At 47.6% G+C, this 24,564-nt stretch overlaps 1 protein-coding gene across 1 annotated transcript in view; it reads right to left on the reverse strand.

The window, feature by feature from the left end:
* Positions 1–2,556: 2,556 nt before the first annotated feature.
* DIPK2B (divergent protein kinase domain 2B) overlaps positions 2,557–24,564 on the reverse strand; it is a 52,695-nt gene continuing 30,687 nt past the window's right edge. The window contains exons 3-5 of the mRNA XM_003808361.5: positions 11,740–11,913; positions 8,087–8,375; positions 2,557–6,172 (exon numbers count right to left, since the gene is read on the reverse strand). Coding sequence (XP_003808409.1) covers positions 5,832–6,172; positions 8,087–8,375; positions 11,740–11,913 — 804 coding nt within the window. The 3' untranslated portion in view covers positions 2,557–5,831. The remainder of the gene's footprint in view (positions 6,173–8,086; positions 8,376–11,739; positions 11,914–24,564) is intronic.

Raw genomic sequence — 24,564 nt, forward strand, 5'->3', positions numbered from 1 at the left:
TGGGCTGGGGAGCTAAGGTTAGTGGCTGCTCTGCTGCCATTCATGATCCACCCAGAATTTGGCTGAGGGAGGGAAGAAAAATGGCCCCAGTCAGACTGTCTAGCAGCCTGAGGCTTCCTGGTGGCTCCTCTGAGCGGAAGTAGAGGCTTGGGGTGGGGACCAGAGTCCCTCCCAAGATGCTGCTGCACTTGCCTTGGCTGGGCCAGGAACCCTTTCTGCCGCGGGAGACCCTCTGCTCTTTCCCTACATTTGCCTTCAAATATCGACCTCCCGTGTGTGCCGGGCTCTTGAGGGACATTATGTTATTTACACAGGATAATGACTCAGAAAGGATAAATCTTTTTCTCCACCTTTTATGGATGGGTAAATGGAGGCTCAGAAAGACTAAGTAACCTGCCCAAAATTACACAGTAACCAGCAAAGTCATGATTTGATACTAGGTCTGTCTGATTCCAGAGCTCTAGATCTTTCCAAAAAAGACCACACATCTAACGAAGTATTTATTTTAACTCCAGAAGAAATGTTCAGGCTCATGGAATCACTTATAGGCAGAAGTCAGATGCTACAGGGGAGGACTGGGAAAGCAGGAGACCTAAAAATTGTCATTTCGTGCAAATCACTGAAATCACTTTCCTTGTTTGAAAAGATCTTGCCTGCAGGGCTGTGGTTTGGCTCTCCTGATGGCTGCAGCTGGTGAAGTCTGTTTTCAAAGGTCAGTTCCTTTGCCCCATGGTGGTTGTTATTTTTATTTAATTTTAATTTTTTTTTTTTTTTGAGAAGAAGTCTCACTCTGTCGCCCAGGCTGGAGTGCAGTGGCGCAATCTCACCATAGCCTCCGCCTCCCGGGTTCAAGCGATTCTCATGTCTCAGCCTCCTGAGTAGCTGGGATTACAGGCAGGTGCCACCACGCCTGGCTAATTTTTGTATTTTTAGTAGAGGCAGGGCTTCACCATGTTGGCCAGCCTGGTCATGAACTCCGGACCTCAGGTGATCCTCCTGCCTCAGCCTCCCAAAATGCTGGGATTACAGGCGTGAGCCACCATGCCCAGCCTAAATATTTTATATATTGCTGCTAGTCCCACACCTACTCCCCTGGGATGTGGAGGTCAAATGAGACCCCAGCAAATGCTGAGAACACTCTATGCCAAGAGTAGGGAGAATTAGTATTTACAGGCACCCAGGGTCAGCTTTGTGGACCTGCAACCAATGCAATCACAGGCGGCTTGAGCTTGGTTTAATGTTCTGCTGTCTTGTCTTGCGATTCTTAATAATTATTGGACAAGGGACCTCACACTTTCATTTTGCACCAGGTGCCACAAATTACGTAGCCTGTCCTGCAGGCTTAAAGACAATGGCTGACATAATTCAGAAAAATACCCTAACGCCTTGAATCAAATTCCAGGGGACTGAGAATACACAACACATAATTTCGTTCTACCTGAAGTCACTGGAGTGTTGATTCTCCTGTCTCCTGGCTATTGAAGGGAAGGCACAGTTCCTGAGGAAGTGGTTCTATCCCATGTAAGGCCAGTATGGTGTATGAAGTACTCCAAGTGAAAACGGCTAAAGAACTCAGTCGTTATCCTCAGCAAGAAATTTCCCAGCATCTGCTCTGGTTGCTATGGGGAACACTTGAGGCCAGGAGTTTGAGACCAGCCTGGCCAACATGTTGAAACCCCATCTCTACTTAAAACAAAAAACAAAAAACACAAAAACAAAAATTAGCCAGGAGTGGTGGCACATACCTGTAACCCCAGCTACTCAGGAGGCTGAGGCATGAGAATCGCTTGAACCTAGGAGGCAGAGGCTACTATGAGCCGAGATCGTGCCACTGCACTCCAGCCTTAGCAACAGAGTGAGACCCTGTCTCACAAAAAAAAAAAAAAAAAAAAAAGAAAGAAAGAAAAAGAGAAAAGAAAGAAAGAAAAAAAGAATGCAGAGGAAGCAGGATGGGCAGAGGGACATTAAACTGTGAGGCAGGCTCATAAGTCTTGATCAGGTGGGTGGGGAGTTCTGGAAGGAGGATTGCCTATTAGAGTTGTTGCTCAATGGGCCAAAATTGCGGGGCCTTCACACCTCTCCATGCCTAGTCACTGGGTCTAGATATGCCCTAGGAAGGGTGTGACCTCGAGTGAAGGTGGCTGAGGCAGAGCCCGAAGGACCTGATGGTTTAATGCTGTGTGCCAACCACGCCACGCTGGGAAGAGCATTGTTTCTTGAAGGGAGAGCTGGGTGGCTCAGCTCTGTGTCCACCACAGGGTGGGTGGGGGAGGGTTAGCAGGTGGCTGGGGGGAGGCGGGAAAATGTTCCCTGAAGGCAGCTGAGTGGGGCCTGTGGTCTTCAGGCATGTTGACAAGAGCATCTGCTCTGTCGTGAAGGTGTATGAGAAAAGGACTCTGTGATCTCCTGAACCTAGGAAAAGCCACTAGCTGGGGAACTATTTCTAGGCCACTCCTAAGCATATGTATGGCCTGCCTGACATCTGCCTTGCTCCTTAGCACTCAGCTTGTATTAGCCCATTTTGTATTATTATAAAGAAATACTTGAGGCTGGGTAATTGATAAAGAAAAGAGCTTTATTTTGGTTTATGGTTCTGCAGGCGGTACAGGAAGTGTGGGGCTGGCATCTGCTTCTGGTAAGGGCTTCAGGAAGCTTCCAATCATGGTGGAAGGCGAAGGGGGAGCAGGTGTGTCACATGGTGAGAGCGGGAGTGAGAGGGAGAGTTGGGGGAGGGACGTGCCACACTCTTTTAAACAACCACATCTTGAGTGAGCTCAGCGAGAACTCACTCATCACTTCCGGGAGGGCACCAAGTCATTCATGAGGCAACTTCCCCCATCACCCAATCACCTCCCACCAGGCCCCACCTCCAATGCTGGGGATCACATTTCAACATGAGATTTGGAGGGGACAAACATCCAAACCATATCACAGCTTACACTGTGGATGTGAACACAGCTGTACACATATACAAAATTTTATTGTAATTTATACTAAAAACCAATCTCCCTACAGCTCCTCAGGGGACAGCTCGCCGGTTTTCTCATTTGCTCCGCTCTGGGACTCGGACAAACGGGGCACAAGGCCTCTTTCTGCTGATACAGGTGGGTCCCAAGTCTGCATTTCCTGTCTGGACTCAGCATCACCAAGGGTTACATGATGGTTTTGAAGGAATGTTGCTCAGAATTTCAGGCGACTGGTCTGGAGGAGAGAAGGGGGCAAGTGCTCACCTTGAACCCGTGCAGGTGGACAGATGTGTGGTGGAGGCATTTGTGGGTTACCTCAGACCACATGCTGACCCACGCAGGGCCAAAGTCGCTCATTGTGTGGAGGCATTTTGCGGTGGAAACACACCTGGACGCAGGGAGAAGGGCTGGGGCCTGGCTCATGCATCGGAGGGTCTCTCTGGCAAGGCTTCTTCCTCCGTGGGACTCTGGAGGGTCTGGAGGCTGTGGCCTCTCTCCTGGTCTCTGGTCAGGTGGCCAGCTGGGAGGACAGCTGCAGTCAGGCCAGCAGGAGAGGGACTGTGACTGTGCAGGTGAGAAGGGTGGTCAGTCTTCACCCTCAAGACCAACTCAGAAGGCAGCCATTTCAAAGCGTCTCAGGCAGCCCAAGCTTGCTGGCCAGTCCACAAGCTTGGCCAGTCATCTTCACTGTCATGGTTGCCCTGGGGCAGTGCCCGTAGCAGTCAAGAGACAAACCCAAAAGGGAACCAGGTACTCCACAAAATAAGGCTTTTCTGGGGTCCATTTTTGAATGGGAGTGAAGGAACCAGAATTGGGTAGCACAGGTGAAAGTCAGAGGCTGAAGGGGAGGGCAATAGGAGCCTCCTAATAGCAATGGGGCTCCTCTGATGGCTGCCATTGCTTTGAGGTCACCCTGACAGTCTTGCTGAACCTTTCTTCGATTTTGAGCTTAGCAAGCTCCTACTGGACCTTCTCTCCTTCACTGGGGCTCAGCTTGCAGGGGTTCTGGAAATAGCTCCACAGATCGCTCTTCCTCCCTGGGCCTCAGTTTCCTTATCTGCACAGTGAGGCCTATTAAGCCAGGTGTTCTGACTTTATTTTTATTTATTTATTTTGAGATGGAGTCTTGCTGTGTCATCCAGGCTGGAGTACAGTGGCGTGATCTTGGCTGACTGCAAACTCTGCCTCCTGGGTTCAAGTGATTCTCCTGCCTCAGCCTCCCGAGTAGCTGGGATTACAGGTGCCCGCCACCACACCTGGCTAATTTTTGTATTTTTAGTAAGGATGGGGTTTCACCATGTTGGCCAGGCTGGTCTTGAACTACTGATGTCAAGTGATCCACCCACCTTAGCCTCCCAAAGTGCTGGGATTACAGGCGTGAGCCACCGGGCCTGGCCTGTTCTGACTTTAAAGGTAGGGATTCAGAGGTAGAAAAGAGGAGGTAGACTGAGAGGTTCCTGGGGTTAAAGGCTGGCAGGGAAGCTGGGCAAATGTACAGAAGAGCCCCCTGCTTATGTTTCAGGGGCCAGGGCAAGAGTGTACATGGAAGCCTACATACCATGTGGCTAAATATTTAAAAAGCAAACTAACAAACTGTTGAATAAAGTATGTTCTATTGGTTGACCTTGAAAAAAGTATTTTTCTGATGAGTGACCTGTAAGGCCAAGTTTGAATGAAAATTCCTAGACTCCTTAGAGTCCCAACTCGGAGCACGCGGTGTGGAGAGAGCTGGTCCAGGGCCTCAGCTGTGGCTACAAGAATGTTCTCCCACTCAAGATCTCCTGCTCTAGGGAGCGGGGCTGACCAGGGACCCCTGCTGCTGTGCTCTGAAATCTATCTTTGCTGTTTCCGCCAACCACTGAGTGCAGCAGGGATGCTAACGGGGTCTATTTGTGGGAGACACGGGGCTCTTCTGATGGCTGCCTTTGCCTTGAGGACACCCTGACAGCCTTGCTGAACCTTTCTTTGATTTTGAGCTTAGCAAGCTCCTGCCAGACATTCTCTCCTTCACCGGGGCTCAGCTTGCAGCTCGACTTACTGGTCCTCCCAATCTTCTCCGGCTCCCTCCTTCTTTCCTTACACACAAGCATTTCCCCTAACAAATCGTTGTTCCATTCACTCTATCTTGACACATATTCTTGGAGGACTTGGGCTAACACATTGGTCCCCCGCCGGCCCCCCTTTATCTTCTTACCCCTGGCTTCTTCCCACACCATGAGAAGCCCCATGCGCAGGTGTATGGAGCCTCAGGTACCAGGCTCTAGGTGGTGGTAGGCATGTCCCCTTGGCCTGCAGTCTCCTCATCCCGCGATGGTGTGGGGAGTGACGCAGGGCCATAGGGAGCAGGAAGGGGGCCCCTCTTGTCCGAGTCTAAAGTGGTAGTGGCAGGGAGCCTGTCCTTCCCCTGCCTTCCCTCCACTCCAGCCTCCTGACCTGAGTGGCTCTTTCTCATGCTCCCCGCCTCTGTGCTTTTCCAGAACACACTTTGTAACCACCTGGGATGGAGGTGGTGAGCATGTGTCCCCAAGACCCATGCTTGGGATATACGCTCAATGGTGGCTCCATCTATGTCTTCTTTCACCCTCAGGAGAGTCTGGTGGAGAATAGAGGAAACTGAGGCTCAAAGACATTGAGTGAGCGTCCACACCCAGGTCTTCTGATGCCCACCGCGGGCTTTGCCAGGACGTCCCAGCCAGCAGAGACAGCCACGTGGTATCTCACAACTCCCCTCTCAGTCCCTAAGAAATGAGTGTGCCTTTCTTCTCATCTTTAAAAAAGAGCTGCTTCTTTCTACCTTGCAGCAACCCGACTGGGAGAATGGAGAGCCAAGCATGTTGTCCCCAAGGCCAGCTAGACACCAGCCCTTCAGAACTTATCGTTATATTTGCAATCTGGGTAACGATAGGCAAATCTGGAGTCACACGTTCTCAGGGGCCTCAAGATGTCTTTCAGCTGGCTGGCGGCCCCAAGGACTTCTGGGTCTGGGCGGATGCTGTCCCCACACTGAACAAGGATGGAGTCTATGTGGTCTTGCACTGGGGAGGGGAACCTCCCCTGGAGAAGTCGAGGCAGCAACTTCTGACACACCAGCACCAGGCTCTGCTTCTCAGAGATGCTTTCGCAGGAGGGCAGCTGGGCCTGGCAGCTGGAAACCAGGCAGCTAAAAATGTCTTTATTCTCTCCTGCCCTGTTGGCTTCTTGGCTGCCTAGAAAAGAAATGGGAACTATTACACACCTGCCACCTGTGCTCCTTGAGGGAGGGCACCACTAATTAGAATTCCTGGGTGGGGCCGGGCGCGGTGGCTCACGCCTGTAATCCCAGCACTTTGGGAGGCTGAGGCAGGCAGATCGCTTGAGGTCAGGAGTTCCAGACCAGCCTGGCCAATATGGTGAAACCATGTCTCTACTAAAAATACAAAAATTAGCCGGGTGTGGTGGCACGCATCTGTAGTCCCAGCTACTCAGGAGGCTGAGGCTGGAGAATCGCTTGAACCTGGGAGGCGGAGGTTGCAGGGAGCCAAGATTGCACCACTGCACTCCAGCCTGGGTGACAGAGCGAAACGCCGTCTAAAAAAAAAAAAATTACTGGGTGAACTAGTATAGTCTCCTAGCATTTCCCTGTCACCAGGAGATTTAGGACTCAGGGACACAGTGGCTCCTTTTGAGAACCACGTGGAAAGAATCCACTCTGCTACAATAGAGTGAGGCCTGGGCATGGAAAACCCACTTACCCCTACCAGAAGTTAGGCTGATAATTGTAGAGATCACATTCATATTGTTAGACTCTCATTATTACCAAATTAGGGAACTCAGGAAATTACTGGGACTGGTTTCATTTGCGCCTTTAAAATGCAAAGTGAGGGCCGGACACGGCAGCTCACACCTGTAATCCCAGCCCTTTGGGAGGCTGAGATGGGTGGATCACCTGAGGTCAGGAGTTCGAGACCAGCCTGGCCAACATGGCGAAACCCCGTCTCTACTAAAAATACAAAAATTAGCTGGGTGTGGTGACAGGCGTCTGTAATTCCAGCTACTCAGGGGGCTGAGGCAGGAGAATCGCTTGAACCCGGGAGGCAGAGGTTGCAGTGAGCCAAGAATGTACCACTGCACTCCAGCCTGGGCGACAGAGTGAGACTCTGTCTCAAAAACAAAAACAAAAATGAAAAACAAAATAAAATGCAAAGTTAGGAGAAAAAACAAGTAATCCCAAATATGTATTCAATGAGTTGTAGTGTGACTGACGTTTCATGATTTACATCTCCGGAATATTCTGGAATCAGCCTCATTTCTTCTAATTTGATTCTTTTTAATAAAGGCAAATCAGGAAATAAATAAGTCTGGTTTAATTTGTCTATTTTTGTAGGCTTTTGCATACAAACAAAATCAGAAATTAGAAAATAAAATCCTTTGTCCTCTTATTGGGCTCAGAAAATTTGGTCAGCATTAGAGATTAGGGTGTTCGAAGGGTTCTAGATCACTGAATGAAACTTTACACATAGTGAGAAACACGATTCAGTCATCCACCTCATTCGGTTCCATGCTTTTTTACTTTGAAAACTTTATAAAGAGCAATTGTGCCAAAATGGATTGCAAAATATACCAGTGAATCAGCCTGATATTTAAGTTTTAGATAAAGGGTAAAAGCATCTGATGAGAAAGACTCTGAGTGGGAGATGGTCCCAAAAGTTGTGTGTGTGTGTGTGTGTGTGTGTGTGTGTGTGTGTGACAGAGAGAGAGGGGAGAGAGAGAGAGAGAGAGAGTGAGAAAGAGAGAGAGAGAGAGAGAAAGAAGGGGCAAGGCAGGTCCCTGGGCCACATAGACCCAATTGCACAACAGCACTGCCCTGGGAGGGTGCGGCTGGGGCTGTGCCACTATGCACAATGCTTCTCATGGACAAGGCCAAATCCACTTCCCCTTTGGAGATGGAGTTAGAGTAGAAATTCAAATAGGAGTGAGGGACATTTTACATGAAATCTAACATTCTCCGAACTTGAGTGGCTCTCACTATGACATGCAGAGATGGGAAAGGCCCAATAGCGTGACCCCTGGCCACCCCTCCCTAGCTCCTGTCACCCTGACTTTCCCTCTGACAGCTGCTCAGCCAGGCCCATGCTGAGTACCTTCCTGCTTGTCGATGACGCCCACTGCACTGGCATCCCGGATGAACAGATGCCCGTTGTTAAAGACGCCGAACATGCCTGCATCAATGTGGGTGAAGTAGAAGAAATAGTTCAAATCGTTGCTTCTCAAAGACTCCAGGACACCCAGGAGCTGGTAGGCAAGGTCGGCTGCCTGATCTGGGGGTGCATCATAGAATTCCTGCAGCGGTCTGGTGCTGGTGCTGACGAGGAATCTGCCACAGGAGCCCAGGTACTTGGGCAGCGGCCATCCCTCAGCCCCAGGGAAGATCTGCCAAGCCAGAAGGAGGAGGATTAGAGAGAAAAATCTGGTGACAGCTCTCTATCTGTCTATTATCTCTATCTATCTCTCTATCTATCTGTCTATCTATCTATCTATATCAATCATCTATATCTATCATCTATCTATCTCTATCATCTATGTATCTCTATCTCTATCTGTCTCTATCTACCTATATCTATCTATCATCTATCATCTCTCTATCTCTGTCCCTCACTGCAAGTACAGAAAGATCAGTATCTCAAAACACATCAGCGAAGTGTCTCTCAACCTTTTTTATACCTCTTGGAACATGGCAATGCCCCATCCCTCCCCTTCCCCATTTTTTAATTATATTACTGATGGGAAGATTCAGAAAAGGAGGCTGCTCTCATTTCTTTGTAGTAGAGTGCACTTCAACAGAGTTCCTCCAAGCAGGGTATGAGAATGTTAATGGACTTGCCACAATTTTAGATAGCATCGGGGATTCAGGGAAATATGTTTAAGAGTTGCATAGTTGAAACAAATAGGATTATTTGAGATTTCACAGATATCACTGCTTAGGAAGAGGCTATGGGAAAAATAATAGAGGATCAACTTAAGTCTGATTTAAAGCAAAACTTTTTTTTTTTTAAGAGACAAGGTTTTGCTCTGCCGCCCAAGCTGGAATGCAGTGGCATGATCATAGTTCACTGCAGCCTCAAACTCCTAGGCTCAAGCAATTCTCTCACCTCAGTCTCCTGAGTAGCTAGGACTTCAGGCACGTGCCACCATGCCTGGCTACTAAAGAAAAATATTTAAAAAAATAACAGTGGCTGGGTACAGTGGCTCACGCCTGTAATCCCAGCACTTTGGGAGGCCGACGCAGGTGGATCACTTGAGGACAGCAGTTTGAAGCCAGCCTGGCCAACATGGCATAACCTTGTCTCTACTAAAAGTGCAAAGATCAGCCAGGAGTGATGGCGCATGTCTGTAATCCCAGCTACTCTGGAGGCTGAGGCAGGAGAATCGCTTGAACCCAGGAGGTGGAGGCTGCAGTGAGCCGAGATCGTGCCACTGCATTCCAGCCTGGGCGACAGAGCGTGACTCTGTCTCAAAAAAAAAAAAAAAATATATATATATATATTTATATAAAAATAAAACAGTACAGGTACCTTGTTCTCGGACAGGGCAAAAATCATAAGGGTGGTCTGTGGGTGACTGAAGTTTTGGGAACTACTGTACTGGCTTTAAGCCCCTCTCCTGCCAGCCGTGGGTGAATCTGTCTGGCTGGGGTAGCTATATACATCATACAGATGTTCCCCAACTAACTGGAACCTTCCAGACAGCCTAAAACTGGCCTAGGGAAGCATGAAGCCCCGACCTGTCTCCTCTGCCTCCTTGTAAGAGGTCCAAACCTGTGGATTTGTAGATGAAAAGTGGGGAGGAATCCTGGCTAACCTTTTCTTGACTATTTCTTAAAGCAGCTATATCTAGAATGGTTATATCAGCACTTTATTCCTTGTTTTCCTTCTTTAAAAAATAAAGTCATCCCCATCTCTGATGGTTTTTTTCAGTCCTCTGCCCATTTTAACCCACATACTGCATTGTGAAGAACCCGTGCCCATTTGAGTTTCCCCTGCCTAAAGGGGACCTCTTTTTTTTTTTTTTTTAGACAGCATCTTGCTCTCTTGCCCAGGCTGGAGTGCAGTGGTGTGATCTTGGCTCACTGCAACCTCCACCTCCCGGGTTCAAGCGATTCTCCTGCCTCAGCCTCCTGAGTAGCTGAGATTACAGGTGCGTCCCACTGTGCCTGGCTAATTTTTTTTGTATTTTTTAGTAGAGACTGGGCTTCATCATGTTGGCCAGGCTGGTCTCGAACTCCTGACCTCAGGTGACCCGCCCACCTCAGCCTCCCAAAGTGTTGGGATTACAGGTGTGAGCCACAGCACCCGGCCCAGAGGGGACCTTTCTTACTGTGTACCGCAGAGGGAAGTCCTGGGCCTACTGTCGTTGTCTACAGGTGCGGCCACACAGCCATTCCTGGGTTCCATGCCTTGCCCTTCCTGGGCAGAGCCCAGGCCTGAGTCCCAGCCCCATGCTCTCATCCCACGCCTCTCAGGAGCCAGGCCTAAAAGTAGCCAAGGTCTTTTCTGGGAGAAAAGATCTGTGAGAGTGCAGGACAACCCGCAATTCCTTTTCCTCCTCTAGTATTTCAAAGGCCAATGTCGCCAGGCAGGTTTTAGTGGGAGGAGTGTGGCCTTTGAGGGCAGGCAGATGGCTCTGCATTTGGGTTCTATTGCTGACGTTGGCTAAAAGTGACTTGGGCCAAGTCACTTCACATCTCAGAACTCCACTGAATCTCATCTGGAAAAGGGGACAATAATAATATTCTCAGGGGGTGGCTGTGAGCATTAAATGAGGTAATATCAAACCTTCAGCCAAATGCCTGGCACATAGCAGGTGCTCAGTGAATAAGAGCTGTTATTATGTATTCAATCATCATGCCTTCGGCCGGTGTTTATTAACTGTCTTTGCTGTGGCTTCTTCCTCCTCTACCTGCACCTTTTCCCCCTCCTATTCCTTCTCTTCTCCTCCTTCCTTTCCCTCTCCTCCTCTCCCACCTTCCTTCCTCTTCCTTTTCTTAGTCCTCTTCTTCCTCCTTCTCCTCCTCACCTTCCTCTTCTTCCCTCTTTCTCACTCTACTCCCCCTCCTTTTCCAGCTCCTCTCTCCCAATTTCTAGTTTCCTTTGTGTCCTTTATGTGACCCCTGTGTCCTTACCCTTGAGGTCAGGGGTCAGTCGGAGTGATTGGGCTCCACATATTTTATGGGTGTTTGTTTCCATGTTAAGTGTCTGTCTCTACCACTGGACTGGAAGCTGCATGAAGGCAGGAGACACCATACTTGTTGACCAGTGTATCTCCAGGCCCTTAATGCATCTTCATTTATTTGACCATTCCCCTGTGTATGGACATTTAGGAGTTACTTCCTTTGTTTTCCTCTCCTTTCCAAGCATAGATGCAAGGTACCTCTCTGGGTGGGTCATTCTTTGGCTATTTCTCCACTTCCTGAGCTCGGCCCCATCTGACTAATCTTTGAGGCACAGGTCAAAGTCGGCCTCCTTCACAAAGCCCTTCAGGGCTACTCAGGCAATGAAGGTGGCTACTGTTCCCTCCTATCCCCATCCCCCTCCCAGCTCTGGGCTCCCACACCTGTTTCCTCTACAGCAGCCACAGCACTTTCACACTGCAGAAGCCAACACATGCCAGAAAGATCCTAACACGGGCTAGTGGCCCAAGACATGCAGTAAAAGGAGGGAGAGAGCTCAATCCAGGGCGGCTTCTGGGAGTCCAAGATTGACCCCCAACCTAGAGGGCTTGCCAGGTCGCTGCGTACCTGTAGGAGGATGGGGTGCGAGTTGACAGCCAGCGTGTAGAGCAGGCGCAGCTTGTCACGGTCGGTGAAGTGGTCCATGAAGATGCTGCCGGCGTCGGCCACCTCTGCATAGCGCCTGACCACGCGATCCAGCAGTCGCTGCGAAGGGCAGCGCAGGAGCGGGCTGGCCAGGCCCTACGCGCAGGTGGGAGAAAGGCGGGAGAAGACGGGGGCGGGGCGCTAAGCTCTTGTGGGGGGTTAGCAGGAGGGGGAATGGGCAGATCCTGCTGTTGGGGGTGAGGGAGATCTTGAGGTTGGGGGGCCAGGTGGGGCGTGGGGAAAAGACCTGCAGGAGTGGGGATTGGGGGGTGGGAGGTGTTGGGTAGCTCTGCCCAGGCGGAGCAGGGGGCAGACCCCTGTGGCTGGGAAGAGGGGCCAGAGCACTTTTGGGGGGCGGGGTGGGAGGCCCCCTCCCCCACCACAGGCTACACTCGGGGCGGGGCCACAGAGACCCGGGAACAGAGAAGGGAATGAGCTCTCTTGGGCAGCACGGCAGGAGGGCACTGGGCAGGCTGAGGGCAGGGCAGGGGAGAGGAAGAAGGGGAGAGAAGGCGGACTCCACCTTTCTCCACCCCTCAGCTGGCCATCTGAGTTTTGCATTACCTGTGTCTCTACCCACCATTGCACCCCCACCCTGCCCTTGGAAAGAAGGCTGATCCCAGGCTGAATTCATTCCCTGCCATGGGCTCTTTCGATTCCTTCTGCCATCTGACTTGGATATCACAACTATGAGGCTACACTTGAGCGTTTTTATATGCACCACTGTGTTCTTGGGATAAGACTTGGAGATACGAACCTAGGCTTTTTTTTTTCTCTCGTGACTTTCTAGCCAGCCCCTACACCTTTTTCCCCATGCTGAACAAAGAAGAGAATGAACCTCCTGATAAAAAAAAATAGAGTTAAGAACAAGGCCCTGAGGCCAGCCTGCCAGAATTTTACCCGCTTCCACAACTACCAATTGTGTGACCTTGGACAAGTTACTTAGTCTCTCTGTACCTCCGGTTCCAGTTTAAAGTGAGGAGGACACTAAGAGGTCATGAGGATCAAGTAAATTAATAGATGTTAATTCACATTTGGTACCTCATTGAATCCTCTCAGACCCTCCACGAAGTAGGTGCTATTATGAACCTCATTATGCAGCCAAGGAATTGGAATGCAGAGTGTAGGTAATGGTTGGAAAAATTGGATTCAGGATTTGAACCCAGTGGGTTAGACTCTAATATCTGTGCCTTTTCCCCGTAATAGGCCCTGCCCTGCCCCCTCTCCATAAACTACCCAGGTGGAGGCCATAGAAAATGATTTGAGGCTATGAGAAGGCCTCTGCTTCTGATCATCTTCTCCTACACAGCCTGAAATTCCACCATTAGAGATGATCATTGGGGAGCAGGGGGCGGGGGTGGGGATAAGTAATTTTTTCTCTTCTCCAAGAGCCAGTTCTTAAATGAAGGTATCTCTGGGAGAGATAGGACACTAATTGACCAGAGCAACAACAACAATAATACGTAATAATTATTGAGTGCTTACTACACAACAGGAGCTGCTCTAAGCCCTTCATAGGTAGTGTATTCTTTCATTTACTTCACAAGAACTTATTATTGCTCCACTTTTCAGATGGTAATACTGAGATGTAGAGAGATTAAGTCAGTTGCTCCAAGTCACATATACCTAGCATTAGAACCAAGACAGTACACCGGGTGAGAGGTAGGTAAGGATAGATAAAGGTAAATAAAGATAAGGGAGCCAGGCAGGACCTGCACCCTTATCTTTACTGGGAATGAGAGGATCACATCATATAACCCTGCAGTTAGCACCAGGCTGTATTCAGACTGTAGTTGTGGATACAAAGGGAACAAAACAGGACCTGCCCTCCGGGGTGTCTCTCAGCTGGGAGAGACCATCAGGTGCCCAGCAGTTAAGATGTGGCGCAGGAAGGGCTACGACTGCAATGAGCTATTGGAGCCAACAGGAGGAGGGCCACATTACAACTTTCATGGGCCCTTAGTACCCTTGCTTTCACAGGCCCCTTCCTCCATGAAAAATATTACAAATTATATTTTACAACTGCATTGATATGAAGACAAATATATTAAAATTATACATTCAAACATTTTCTTGGAATTAAAAGTTTGCTTTTTTCTTCTGATTTTGAAAGAAATCAAAACATTTTTGTGGGACCCTGATATGGTTTGGATCTGTGTCCCTGCCCAAATCTCATGTGGAATTATAATCCCCAGTGTTGGAGGCGGGGCCTGGTGGGAGGTGATTGGATCAAGGGAGCAGATTTCCCCCTTATTGTTCTTGTGATAAGCAGTGAGTTTTCATCCTTCCTCTTCGCCTTCTGCCATGATTGTAAGTTTCCTGAGGCCTCCCCAGCCATGCTTCCTGTACAACCTGAAGAACTGTGAGCCAATTAAACTTCTTTTCTTCATAAATTACCCAGTCTCAGGTAGATCTTTTTTTTTTTTTTGAGACAAAGTTTCACTCTTGTCCCCCAGGCTGGAATGTAATGGTGCAATATCAGCTCACTGCAACCTCCGGCTCCCAGGTTCAAGCCATTCTCTTGGTTCAGCCTCTCAAGTAGCTGGGATTACAGGCATGCACCACCATGCCTGGCTAATTTTTTTATATTTTTAGTAGAGACTGGATTTCACCATCTTGGCCAGACTGGTTTTGAACTCATGACCTCAGGTGAACCACCCACCTCAACCTCCCAAAGTGCTGGGATTACAGGCATGAGCCTCAGGTAGTTCTTTACAGCAGTGTGAGAATAGACTAATACAGACCCTAAAAGATTTCTTGAAAGATAGTGAGGTTTAAGCTGAAGCTTGAACCTGCAAAGAGGGTGGAAGAGTATTTTATGCAGAGGGAACAGTATATGCAAAAATCTTGAGAGGAGAGAGAATGTGCTAGAAACTACAGGGGGTTAGGGCTTTTTGAAGCTAGAAGTGAGAGTGAACAAGAGGAATCCCAGAATTGAAGACAGATGAAGTCATTTTAAGGAATTTTGATTTTATCTAGAAGGGATAGGGGACAACAGAAGGCTTTAAGCAGATACGCGTTTTATGCTCAGCTATACATTTTAGAAAAGTGATTCTGGGTTGTTATGTGGACAATAGATTCAGAGGAGTGTGGCCAATACCGCTAGTTATCAGCCCCTGTGTTTTAGGTAGGCATATGGCCACCCCAAATAAAGATTTCATTCCCAGCTTCCTTTGCAGCTAGGTGTGATAATGTGACTAGGTACCAGTCAATGAGATATAAGTAAAAATTTCTGGGAAGAGTCCTTAAAGGGAGAGGATGTAGCTTTCTTCACTCTTTTCTTCCTGACTGGAATATGGATGTGATGGGTGGTGCTCAGGCAGCCATCTTGGACCAGGGCACACTAAGGGCTGTGAAGCAGCAGAATAAAAGTAGCCTGGATCCCTGACAATCATGGAGCCACTATATTGGCCTTCGACAGCTATGTGTCAGTTTCTTTTATGTTTTTTAAAAAGTGTATTTTGGCCAGGCATGGTTGCCCATGCCTGTTATCCCAGCACTTTAGGAGGTCGAGGTAGGCAGATCCCTTGAGTACAGGAATTCGAGACCAGCCTGGGTGACATGGCAAAAGCCCACCTCTACAGAAAATACAAAAACTAGCCAGACATGGTGGTGCATGCCTGTAGTCCCAGCTACTTAGGAGGTTGAGGTAGGAGGATCACTTGAGAACAGAAGGAGGTGGAGGTTGCAGTGAGCCATGATCGTGATACTGTACTGCAGCCTGGGCAACAGAGTGAGAAAGTGTTGCAAAGAATAAAAGTGTATTTTGATCTTGTTTAAGCCACTGTTACTTGGATTTGTTGTCACATGCAACTGAACTTAATCCTAAATATCACAGGAAGAAAGAGTGGAGGCAGGAAGGCCAGTTAGGAAGACGCAGTGATTGACTGTGAGATGAGAGAATGCAAAGATTTGAAGATATTTGTTGGTAGCAGAATATACAAGTCTTGGTGATAAGCTGAATGGTTGGGGGCTGCTGGTGAGAAAAAAGGAGGTGTCAGAGATAGTACTCAATGTGAGAGTGGACAACAGGAATATTGTTTGCTGAGGTGATTTTAAAACACGTTTGTAAACTCTTTGTCACTTCTCCCATCAAGGGATACAGTCTCATTTCCCTCCCATGGAATATGGACTGGCTTTGGTGACTCACTTTTGGTGGATAGGACGGTGCAGGAGTGAAGATGCAAAAACATTAAGCCTAGGTCTTAAAAGGTGATACAGCTTCTACTTAATTCTGTCTTTGGATGCTTGCTTTTGTACCTAACCACCATGCTGTAAGGAAGCCCAGGCCACATGGAGAGCCATACGTGGAGAAAAAAACCAAGATCCCCCACTCACCACAGCTGGGTTCCTGACAGCCAGCCCAAATTTGACAGCCATGTGATTGAGCCATCTCGGAAGTGGAACCTCTATGCCCTATAGAACCACCCCAGCTGATGCCATGTGGAGCTTGGTGAGCCTTTCCCACCAAGCCCTGCTCAAGTTGCATATTCATAAGCAAAATAAATGATTGTTGTTTTAAGCCACTATGTATTGAAATGGTTTAATACACAACAATAGATAACTGCTATATTTGCTGAGAAGGTTCTGAGCCACCTCTATAACTATAGCAGGAACAGGCTTAAGAGACCATTTGTACTAACCCCTCCCTTTATGATGGAGGCAGCTCTCCCCAAGGTCCCACTTACAGAGTGAGACCTTTGTCTACTTCTGTTTGGCATGTGCTGGCCATGTGCAAACCCACAATTATATTGGCCAATGGCAAACAGAATTGGGAAACCAACCATTTCCGATAAAATAAGGTTTCATTTCAAACCAGATACACCCATTTTGGGGATTACCAATTACTTTGGAGTTTCTAAATCACTTCTCCCATCTGCATACATGGTCAACAGGGCTAACTTACCACCTCCCAGTGAAAAATAAAAAGATAACCAAACCCTGGACCTCTGTTGCCCCTCTCCCTCCCGTGCCTGGTTTCCTCATCCTTGCATTTCTTGTCTGGTGCTATCCCTTGGGAAGCCAGCCAACCAGTCAATGTCTCTATTGACTGGAATTTTGCTTGGCTATATTGTTACTTGATAGGGGCCTTTGGTTCAGGGTGATGCTGAGAGTGGCTGTCACAGTTCTCTACCACAATCCTTAACAGTCTGAAGACAGTCGATAAAATTTAGCAGACATGTTGCTGTGATGGTTAATTTTATGTGTCAACTTGGCTAGGCTGTATTCCCCAGTTATTCAATTGAATGCTAATCTAGGTGTTGCTGTGAAGGCATTTCATAGATGTGATTAGCACCTACAATCAGTTTACTTTAAGTAAAAGAGATTATCTAGGTAATCTGGGTGGGCCTGATCCAATCATTCAAAGCCCTTAAGAACAAAACAGATTTTTTTAAGGAACAAGGAATTCTATCTGCAAACTACAGCATCAGCTCCTGCCCAAAGGTTTACAGATTGCAGGCCTACCATATGGATTTTGGACTTGCCAATCCCTACAATCATGTAAATCAATTCTTTGAAATAAATCTGGACATGTATATGTATCTCCTACTGGTTCTGTTTCTCTGGTAGAACCCTGCCTGATACACTAGCTAAAGGAAAAACACTCGTTCATGACAAAAATGGACAGCAACGAAGACCGAAATCTAGATTTGCTTTCATCTTGGAAGATTTTAGTGAAATCTGAATAGAGGAGAAGTAACTTCCCCAAGGGGTCATTTGACCTGTGATTGGCTTTCATCCATACCCCCGAGTGTTTGCTCAAAAAACATCACCAGCAATCAGCAGTGTCCTCATTTAAAGGGTTCTTACCAGAATGGAAACATAAAAGATAAATAGTCTTGACAGGTGATTTCATGACTCTGATGGAGGTACTTAAAAAGTAAAAGAGGTATGCTTTTTTTTCCCTCTAGAAGCTAGAGATAAGAGAGTTCATCCATCACTAGGGCAAGAACAGGTTTTCCTTCAGACCAGACCAAAATTTAGAAGTTATGTGGACCTTTGGTAATGTTGTCAGAATTGCCCTAGCTCCTTATCAGGTTCTATCTCATGGGGAACACCTGTCCAGACTGAGAATCTTGCCAGAAGTAGATCACAGGGGGATCACATCTGGATTGGGGTGGGCTCAGCAACAGCCCCATCTAGGGGACCACAGTGTGGTGGAAAGAGCCGGGGCTTTGGAGTTGTCATCAGAGAATATTGTGCAAAGGTAGCCTGTTGCTGGTGGGCCTGTGTGTTGGTGAATTCTGGAGGGTGGCATGGGAGCTGCATGTGAAGGTTTGATGCAGAAGCCTCTTTAGTGATTACTATTTGAAAATGTGGTTGGTATAACACAGTTGGGAGAAGGCTAACACTTTCTGGAAGTTCTCAGTGCTGGGCCCCATGCCAGGCTTTTTCACTGGTGTTATCTCAGCATACACAGGAACTTTAGTTCTCTCTGGCCCTGGTGACAGTCCTGAAAATTTAAAATGATTGATTAAAAAAAGGCTTCAAAAAATTTGTGGAAAATGTGACATTAATTTTCGCAGCTCTGGCTGGTAAATGCAAATGGCAGATAGCATTATCCAGTGATCTAGTAAAATTCTCCCATGTTCCAGATGGGAATAAGGACCAGGAAGGAAGTGGCTTGTTAAAGATCATGCTCCTGGCCAGGTGTGGTGGCTCACATGGATGAAGCTGGAAACCATAATTCTCAGCAAACTAACACAAGAACAAAAAACCAAACAACACATGTTCTCACTCATAAGTGGGAGTTGAACAATGAGAATACATGGACACAGGGAGGGGAACATCACGCACATGGGCCAGGGGCCTGTCGGGGGTTGGGAGGCTAGGGGAGGGATAGCATTAGGAGAAATACCTAATGTAGGTGACAGGTTGATGGGTGCAGCAAACCAACATGGCACGCGTATAACTATGTAACAAAACTGCACCTTCTGCACATGTACCTCAGAACTTAAAGTATAATAATAACAGAAAAAAAATTAAAAGTTAGCTGGGTGTAGTGGCACATGCCTGTAGTCCCAGCTACTCAGGAGACTGGGGCAGAAGGGTCACTTGAGCCCAGGAATTCAAGACTGCAGTGAGCCACGGTCATTCCAATGCTCCTTATTGGTGTCCAAGCTTGCTTTCATACCCAGATTCCAGTAGGGTATTACATTGATTTAATCGGGAGAAAGATGGGGGGACAAGCCCGTGATTTCAGAATCGCACAGTGTGTCCCAAACTTGGCTGACAATCCTGGCCTTCAGAATGCTATAAACATACAGATTCCTAGGTCCTCACCTAGAAATTCTGGAAAGGTAGGTCTGATGGAGGCTTAGAACTCTGGATTTAGACAGATATCATGGGCTGTTCTTGTTATCAGCCAAGCCTAGGAAACAGAAGGGGAGCAAGGGACATAAGAAACTGAGATGCAATTCAGCATTTCCATCTCAGGAGCTTTGGGAGAAGTCCCTGGGCAGACTTCTTTCTTTAGTTTAGACACAAATAAAAATGACTGTGCATTCTTGATGGTAAAGACAGTTGGTAATGGCTTCCCCATCACTCCTCAGATGGCTATCATCTTTCCCCAGAAGGGTTTGGCTGGTAAAAGCCCAAAGTTAACCTTTAAAAAGGGGATGTGCACACTGTAATAGGGGTGCTCCAGAAAACCAGACAATCTTCAAAACCACTCGAATGAATCTCTCAGGAGGAAATCATAGCTGCTTGAAGGAGAGATGGGGTTGCTGACTCCTCACATCACATCACATCTCGGAGCCCACTCCAAGGAGGGATTGAGCAGAAAGAAGAATCAGGAGTGGCAGGTGGCAGTTGGAAAGTAATTGACTGTCTAAGGGCCATGTACTGACTCCCACTGGCCACTAGCCCCATGCTGCAGCATGGGGTGACAAGAACCAAAGGAGAGCTGGCATCCTAGACACCTCCATTTTTAGACGTCCTATATTGGGTCAGTGAAGATACTGTCAAGCTATCCATTGTGTGACAATACATAGCTATTTACCATGCTAAAATAGTCCGTTTTAGCATGGTAAAAAGAACCAGAGACACTGCTGGAGTTCTCTACTGCTGCTTCTCCAGCTCTCTGTTTGGAATTTTGGCACAAACTCGGTTTACAAGCCTCACAGAACACGCATGCAAAAGCCTTGGCCTGGTGAGAGGCACGTCCTCTGCATTCAGTACATTAGTACGTATCATTGTCACTGCCATGTGCTAGACGTGCCTTCCATAAAGAGCCATGGTACTCTCCATGCCCTATGTCCCCTTATAGCTGAAGCTTCCCCTTCCATGGCCACTTGCTTAGGGCAGCAGGGCAAGGCCATCTTTGATGGATAGGGAGTACCTGGTGTGAAAGGCTCTACCTAATGAGCTGTTGGTAAAGAGTTAAGCCAATTATTCTGATTCCCTTTTGGGATTTTGACTTGGGATCTATCTGAGAAAGAGAGGATGGGGCAATGCTATGGAAAGAAGCAGAGATGCCATGAGTGAGGGTGATTGGGGGCCCATGAAACAGTGACCGAAGCACCAGATGCATGGTCGCTGGATGCCAGGGCTGCTTCAGGTCTTAAAAGCTTCCGTGCCAAATTCTGGGCCAGGGATGGCCTTACCACAAACACCTTTTCCAGAGAGTGGGCTCATGGAGTCTTTGCTCTTTGTCTCCAGGAGAGCCAGGCAGCCCACCAACCCAGAGAAATGGGGTTTTATTGAGGCATGAGGGAAGGGCAGCGGGTTAGGATTGGATGTCCTGGGCCTACTGAGACTCAATTTCCGCCTCTGTAAGAGGGGGGATGACAGTGTCTTTTCTGAAACCTCATGGGAATGGCATGGAAGATAATGTGCGCGAACCTTGTCATAGCATTCACCATACTGTGCCCCGGTATAACCACATTATCCTCAAGCCCATCTTCCATCTTAATTGTCCAACTTGCTTCTGCCTGACTTCTGGCAGTTTCCAAAAGCAAATGTTTCTCAAAAGACAAAGATTTGCCACTACTGAACATATTCGAATATTTGCTCAGATGGAAACAAGTGTGTGAAAAAAAGAACATGAACTCCTCTTAGAAAGAAAATCTAAGACCAGAAATGTGGCTTTTCCAAGATTAAAAGTCAGCCCGTCTCAGTAAGAAGGTTTTCCTTGCCAGCTACATTTGGAAGGCTGAGGGAAATCTTGAACAAATGAATTTTTACTTTGAGTGGACTTATTGTTCTCAAGCTCACCCAGGGAGAAGAAGAGAACGTGCTAATGCTAATAAACCTATGAGTTTCCTTTCTGGTTACACACCTGAACACCTTTCACATGATTTAGTTGTTAAATATGCATGTGAAATGGGACTTAGGTTAATCATGCATCATAAGTTAATCAATGCTTTATAATTAAAACAATGTTGATTCAATAACTGTCTCAGCTGTGGATAATTAAACCAAAAGTTACTGAACATTTCTCCAAGCTGTATTGTATTCAAAATAATGAAAACTCTTTTTTGGTTTGTGTCATTAAGAGAAACATCTTGGCTGGGTGCGGTGGCTCATGCCTATATTCCCAGCACTTTGGGAGGCCGAGGTGGGAGGATTGCATGAGCCTAGGAGTTCCAGACAAGTCTGGGCAACATAGGGAGACCATGTGTCTACAAAAAAATGAAAAATTAGCTGGGCATCGTGGTGCCACACCTGTAGTCCCAGCTACTTGGGAGGCTGAGGTGAGAGGATCGCTTGAGCCTGGGAGGTTGAGGCTGCGCTGAGCTGTGATTATGCCATATGCATGGCACTCCAGCCTGGGCAACAAAACAAGACTGTTTCAAAAAAAAAAAAAAAAAAAAAAGAGGAGAAACATCTCACAATTGTTTTCCTACTACAGTACATGAATTTTTTTTCTTTTACTAAAGGTCTTTCCGATTATTTTTTCCACTGAAACCCAGACACAGCACAAAGCTTTTTGGTGTGTTAACTTTGGATTCTACAAGTGTCTGGCCACCAGAGTGATTCTTTTTTTTTTCTTTTTTTTGAGATGGAGTCTCACTCAGTCACCCAGGCTGGAGTGCAGTGGTGTGATCCCAGTTCACTGCAACCTCGGCCTACTGGGTTCAAGTGATTCTCCTGCCTCAGCCTCCCGACTAGCTAGGATTACAGGCGTGTGCCACCACGCCTGGCTAAGTTTTGTATTTTTAGTAGAGTCAGGGTTTTGCCACTTTGGCCAGGCTGGTCTTGAACTCCTGACCTCAGGTGATCCACCTGCCTTGGCCTCCCAAACTGCTGGGATTATAGGCGTGAGCCACTGTGCCCGGCCCAGAGTGATTATTTTTGAGAAACCACTTGGATGATTTAAAAAGTTGACACCTCATAACTCTCAGTCATGTTTATAAGGCAAAGCTTACCCTCTTAGCTCACTGTCCCAGGTACTGAAGGAGGGAGGAAAATCTCTTAAGTAGATAGCTCCCAAATCGTTTCAATGTTGCTTTGAAATCCCTAAGATATGGCAGGTTTATGATAGGTCACTTCCTCCTTTTAGGAAGTTTCTCTCTGTTACCGTTGGCTTAGGCTGATCAGTTCAGGTTCCCTGAAACTCAATCACTAAAGGAAGAAAGTCAGGTGCAAAGGGTAGAAGCAGAGACAGGAAAGAGCCAAGAGTGGGCATAGAATTTGGAGTTTTCCTTGGATCATCAAAGAGTGAATAACATATCCAGGAGGGTTGAACAGATGTTAAAACCGCATAAAACAGAGTTGGTGGGGTGGGGTCAGGGATATGAAATGTTTTCCTTGCAACAGAAAGCCTGTCTCGTAGGCCTACAGTTTCTATGGAAGACAGGTCTCCTAACTCCGGGTGACATCCTTTCCTTGGGCGGAGCTTCTTTTTGCTTAGATTCTTGGTATTCTGCAGAGGTTCTGGGTTGAGCCCTGATGGAATGTTCTCTCAGGAGCAGAGAAGGCTTGAGAGAAGTTCTGTTTCATTCCCTGGAGAGGGTTTTCCGGAGAGGAGTCCCATATGTGGCTTTATCCACTCTCCTGTTTCCCAGCGCCTCCCGCATGTCTTCTCCGTGTCTCCCCTCTTCAGGCCAACTGCCTGTGTCCCTTCATTCTATCTTGTATTCCCATCGGCCTGCGGAGCGGTCTCTGCTGGATGGATGGACAGCCTTCACCCCAAACTTCAAAGGTGAAAAACGAGATTCAACATCCCCTTTGGGAGGCAGTCCAATCAAGTAGTTAACAACCATGTCACTGAAAGTCAAGCTGCCTGGGTTCAAATCCCAGTTCTGTCACTTAACGATTGCATGACCTGAGGCAAGTTCTTTAATTTAGCTATGCCTCAGTTTCCTCACCTATAACTGACGGATAGGATTCATGTTCTGAGCCAGGGGACCCATTAAGGGGACCCATAGGACTCATGTTCTGAGCCAGGATATTTTTGAGAGTGAATGGGGCTGGTTTTAAGAATTAAATCAGGACAACAGGCATCCTGTGGGACTGTCTCAGGCAAACCCAAAAAGATGGTTATCCTCATAATTACGGTACCCACCTCATGAGGGCGTTGAGAGGGTCAAGGTTGTGAGAACAGTGTCTGGTACATGGGAAGGCTCTAGAAGCATTTTCTATTATCATTTGTCCCAAACGCAACACCCTTTTCTAATTTTTCCATTTCTGTAAGTGACCCCACCATTCTCCCAGTCTTCCAGGTTAGAATATCTGAAGGTATTTTTGACTTCCTTATCTTATTGGCTGATCTCTTGGATCTTTGGTCCCCCGTATCAGTTTGCAGCGTCATCATTGTGACCTGTAACATATGCATTGTGTCATGTTCACTTGTGACCTTAGTCACCTCTCCTCCAGCTGGCCCAGGCTGGTTTCTTCCCTTCCTGAGCCCCTGTTCCCTCATCTCTCAGGTGGGGACGATGGTATTTGCCACCAAGGACACCCCAATTGCCAGGCTCTGGCATGGTCTCTGGACATCATAGACACTGTTACTTCCTTCCTGAATGCATGATAAACATGTCACTGTGCTTTACAGGCTGTGGAGTGCTTTGTAAACACAAAAGGTAGTGTGGAGGGCCAAACAAACAACATCCACACCATGACTAACTGACACAGGACAGTCTTGAAATGTGTGAAAAATATTTGGGAAACCCTAGTCAGGAAATCATTTCAGGCAGAAGGGTTGGGGAGTGAGTGTTATCAACTTTTCAGCCATTTGAAGAGGCCAAATGCACACAAAGCATTAATCAGACTGGACATTCAGACTGGAAAACCCAAGGGTCAGAAGTTGGCCTTGGGAGGCCGGCGCGGTGGCTCACGTCTGTAATCCCAGAATTTTGGGAGGCTGAGGCGGGCAGATCACTTGAGGTCAGGAGTTTGAAACCAGCCTGGTCAACATGGCGAAACCCTGTCTCTACTAAAAATACAAAAATCAGCCAGGCGTGGTGGCAGGCGCCTGTAATCCTAGCTACTCAGGAGGCTGAGGCAGGAGAATCACTTGAACCTGGGAGGCAGAGGTTGCAGTGAGCCAAGATTGCACTACTACACTCCAGCCTGGGCAACAGAGCAAGACTCCGTCTCAAAAAAAAAAAAAAAAAAAAGGAAATTGGCCTTGGGATCCGGAAAGAGGATGCCCCAGCCCATGGCCTCCAGCACTGTGGCCCAGGGACAGGTGGCCAGGCCACTGGCACTCACCCACCGACTCCTGTCTTAGATCAGCACCCACTCACCAGCCTTCTGACTACTCAGAAGCTTGCCTTCGTGCAGAGAGAGGTGCATTCCACT

The sequence above is a fragment of the Pan paniscus genome, chromosome X (assembly GCF_029289425.2).
Source record: "Pan paniscus chromosome X, NHGRI_mPanPan1-v2.0_pri, whole genome shotgun sequence".
NCBI classification, from domain to species: Eukaryota; Metazoa; Chordata; class Mammalia; order Primates; family Hominidae; genus Pan; species Pan paniscus.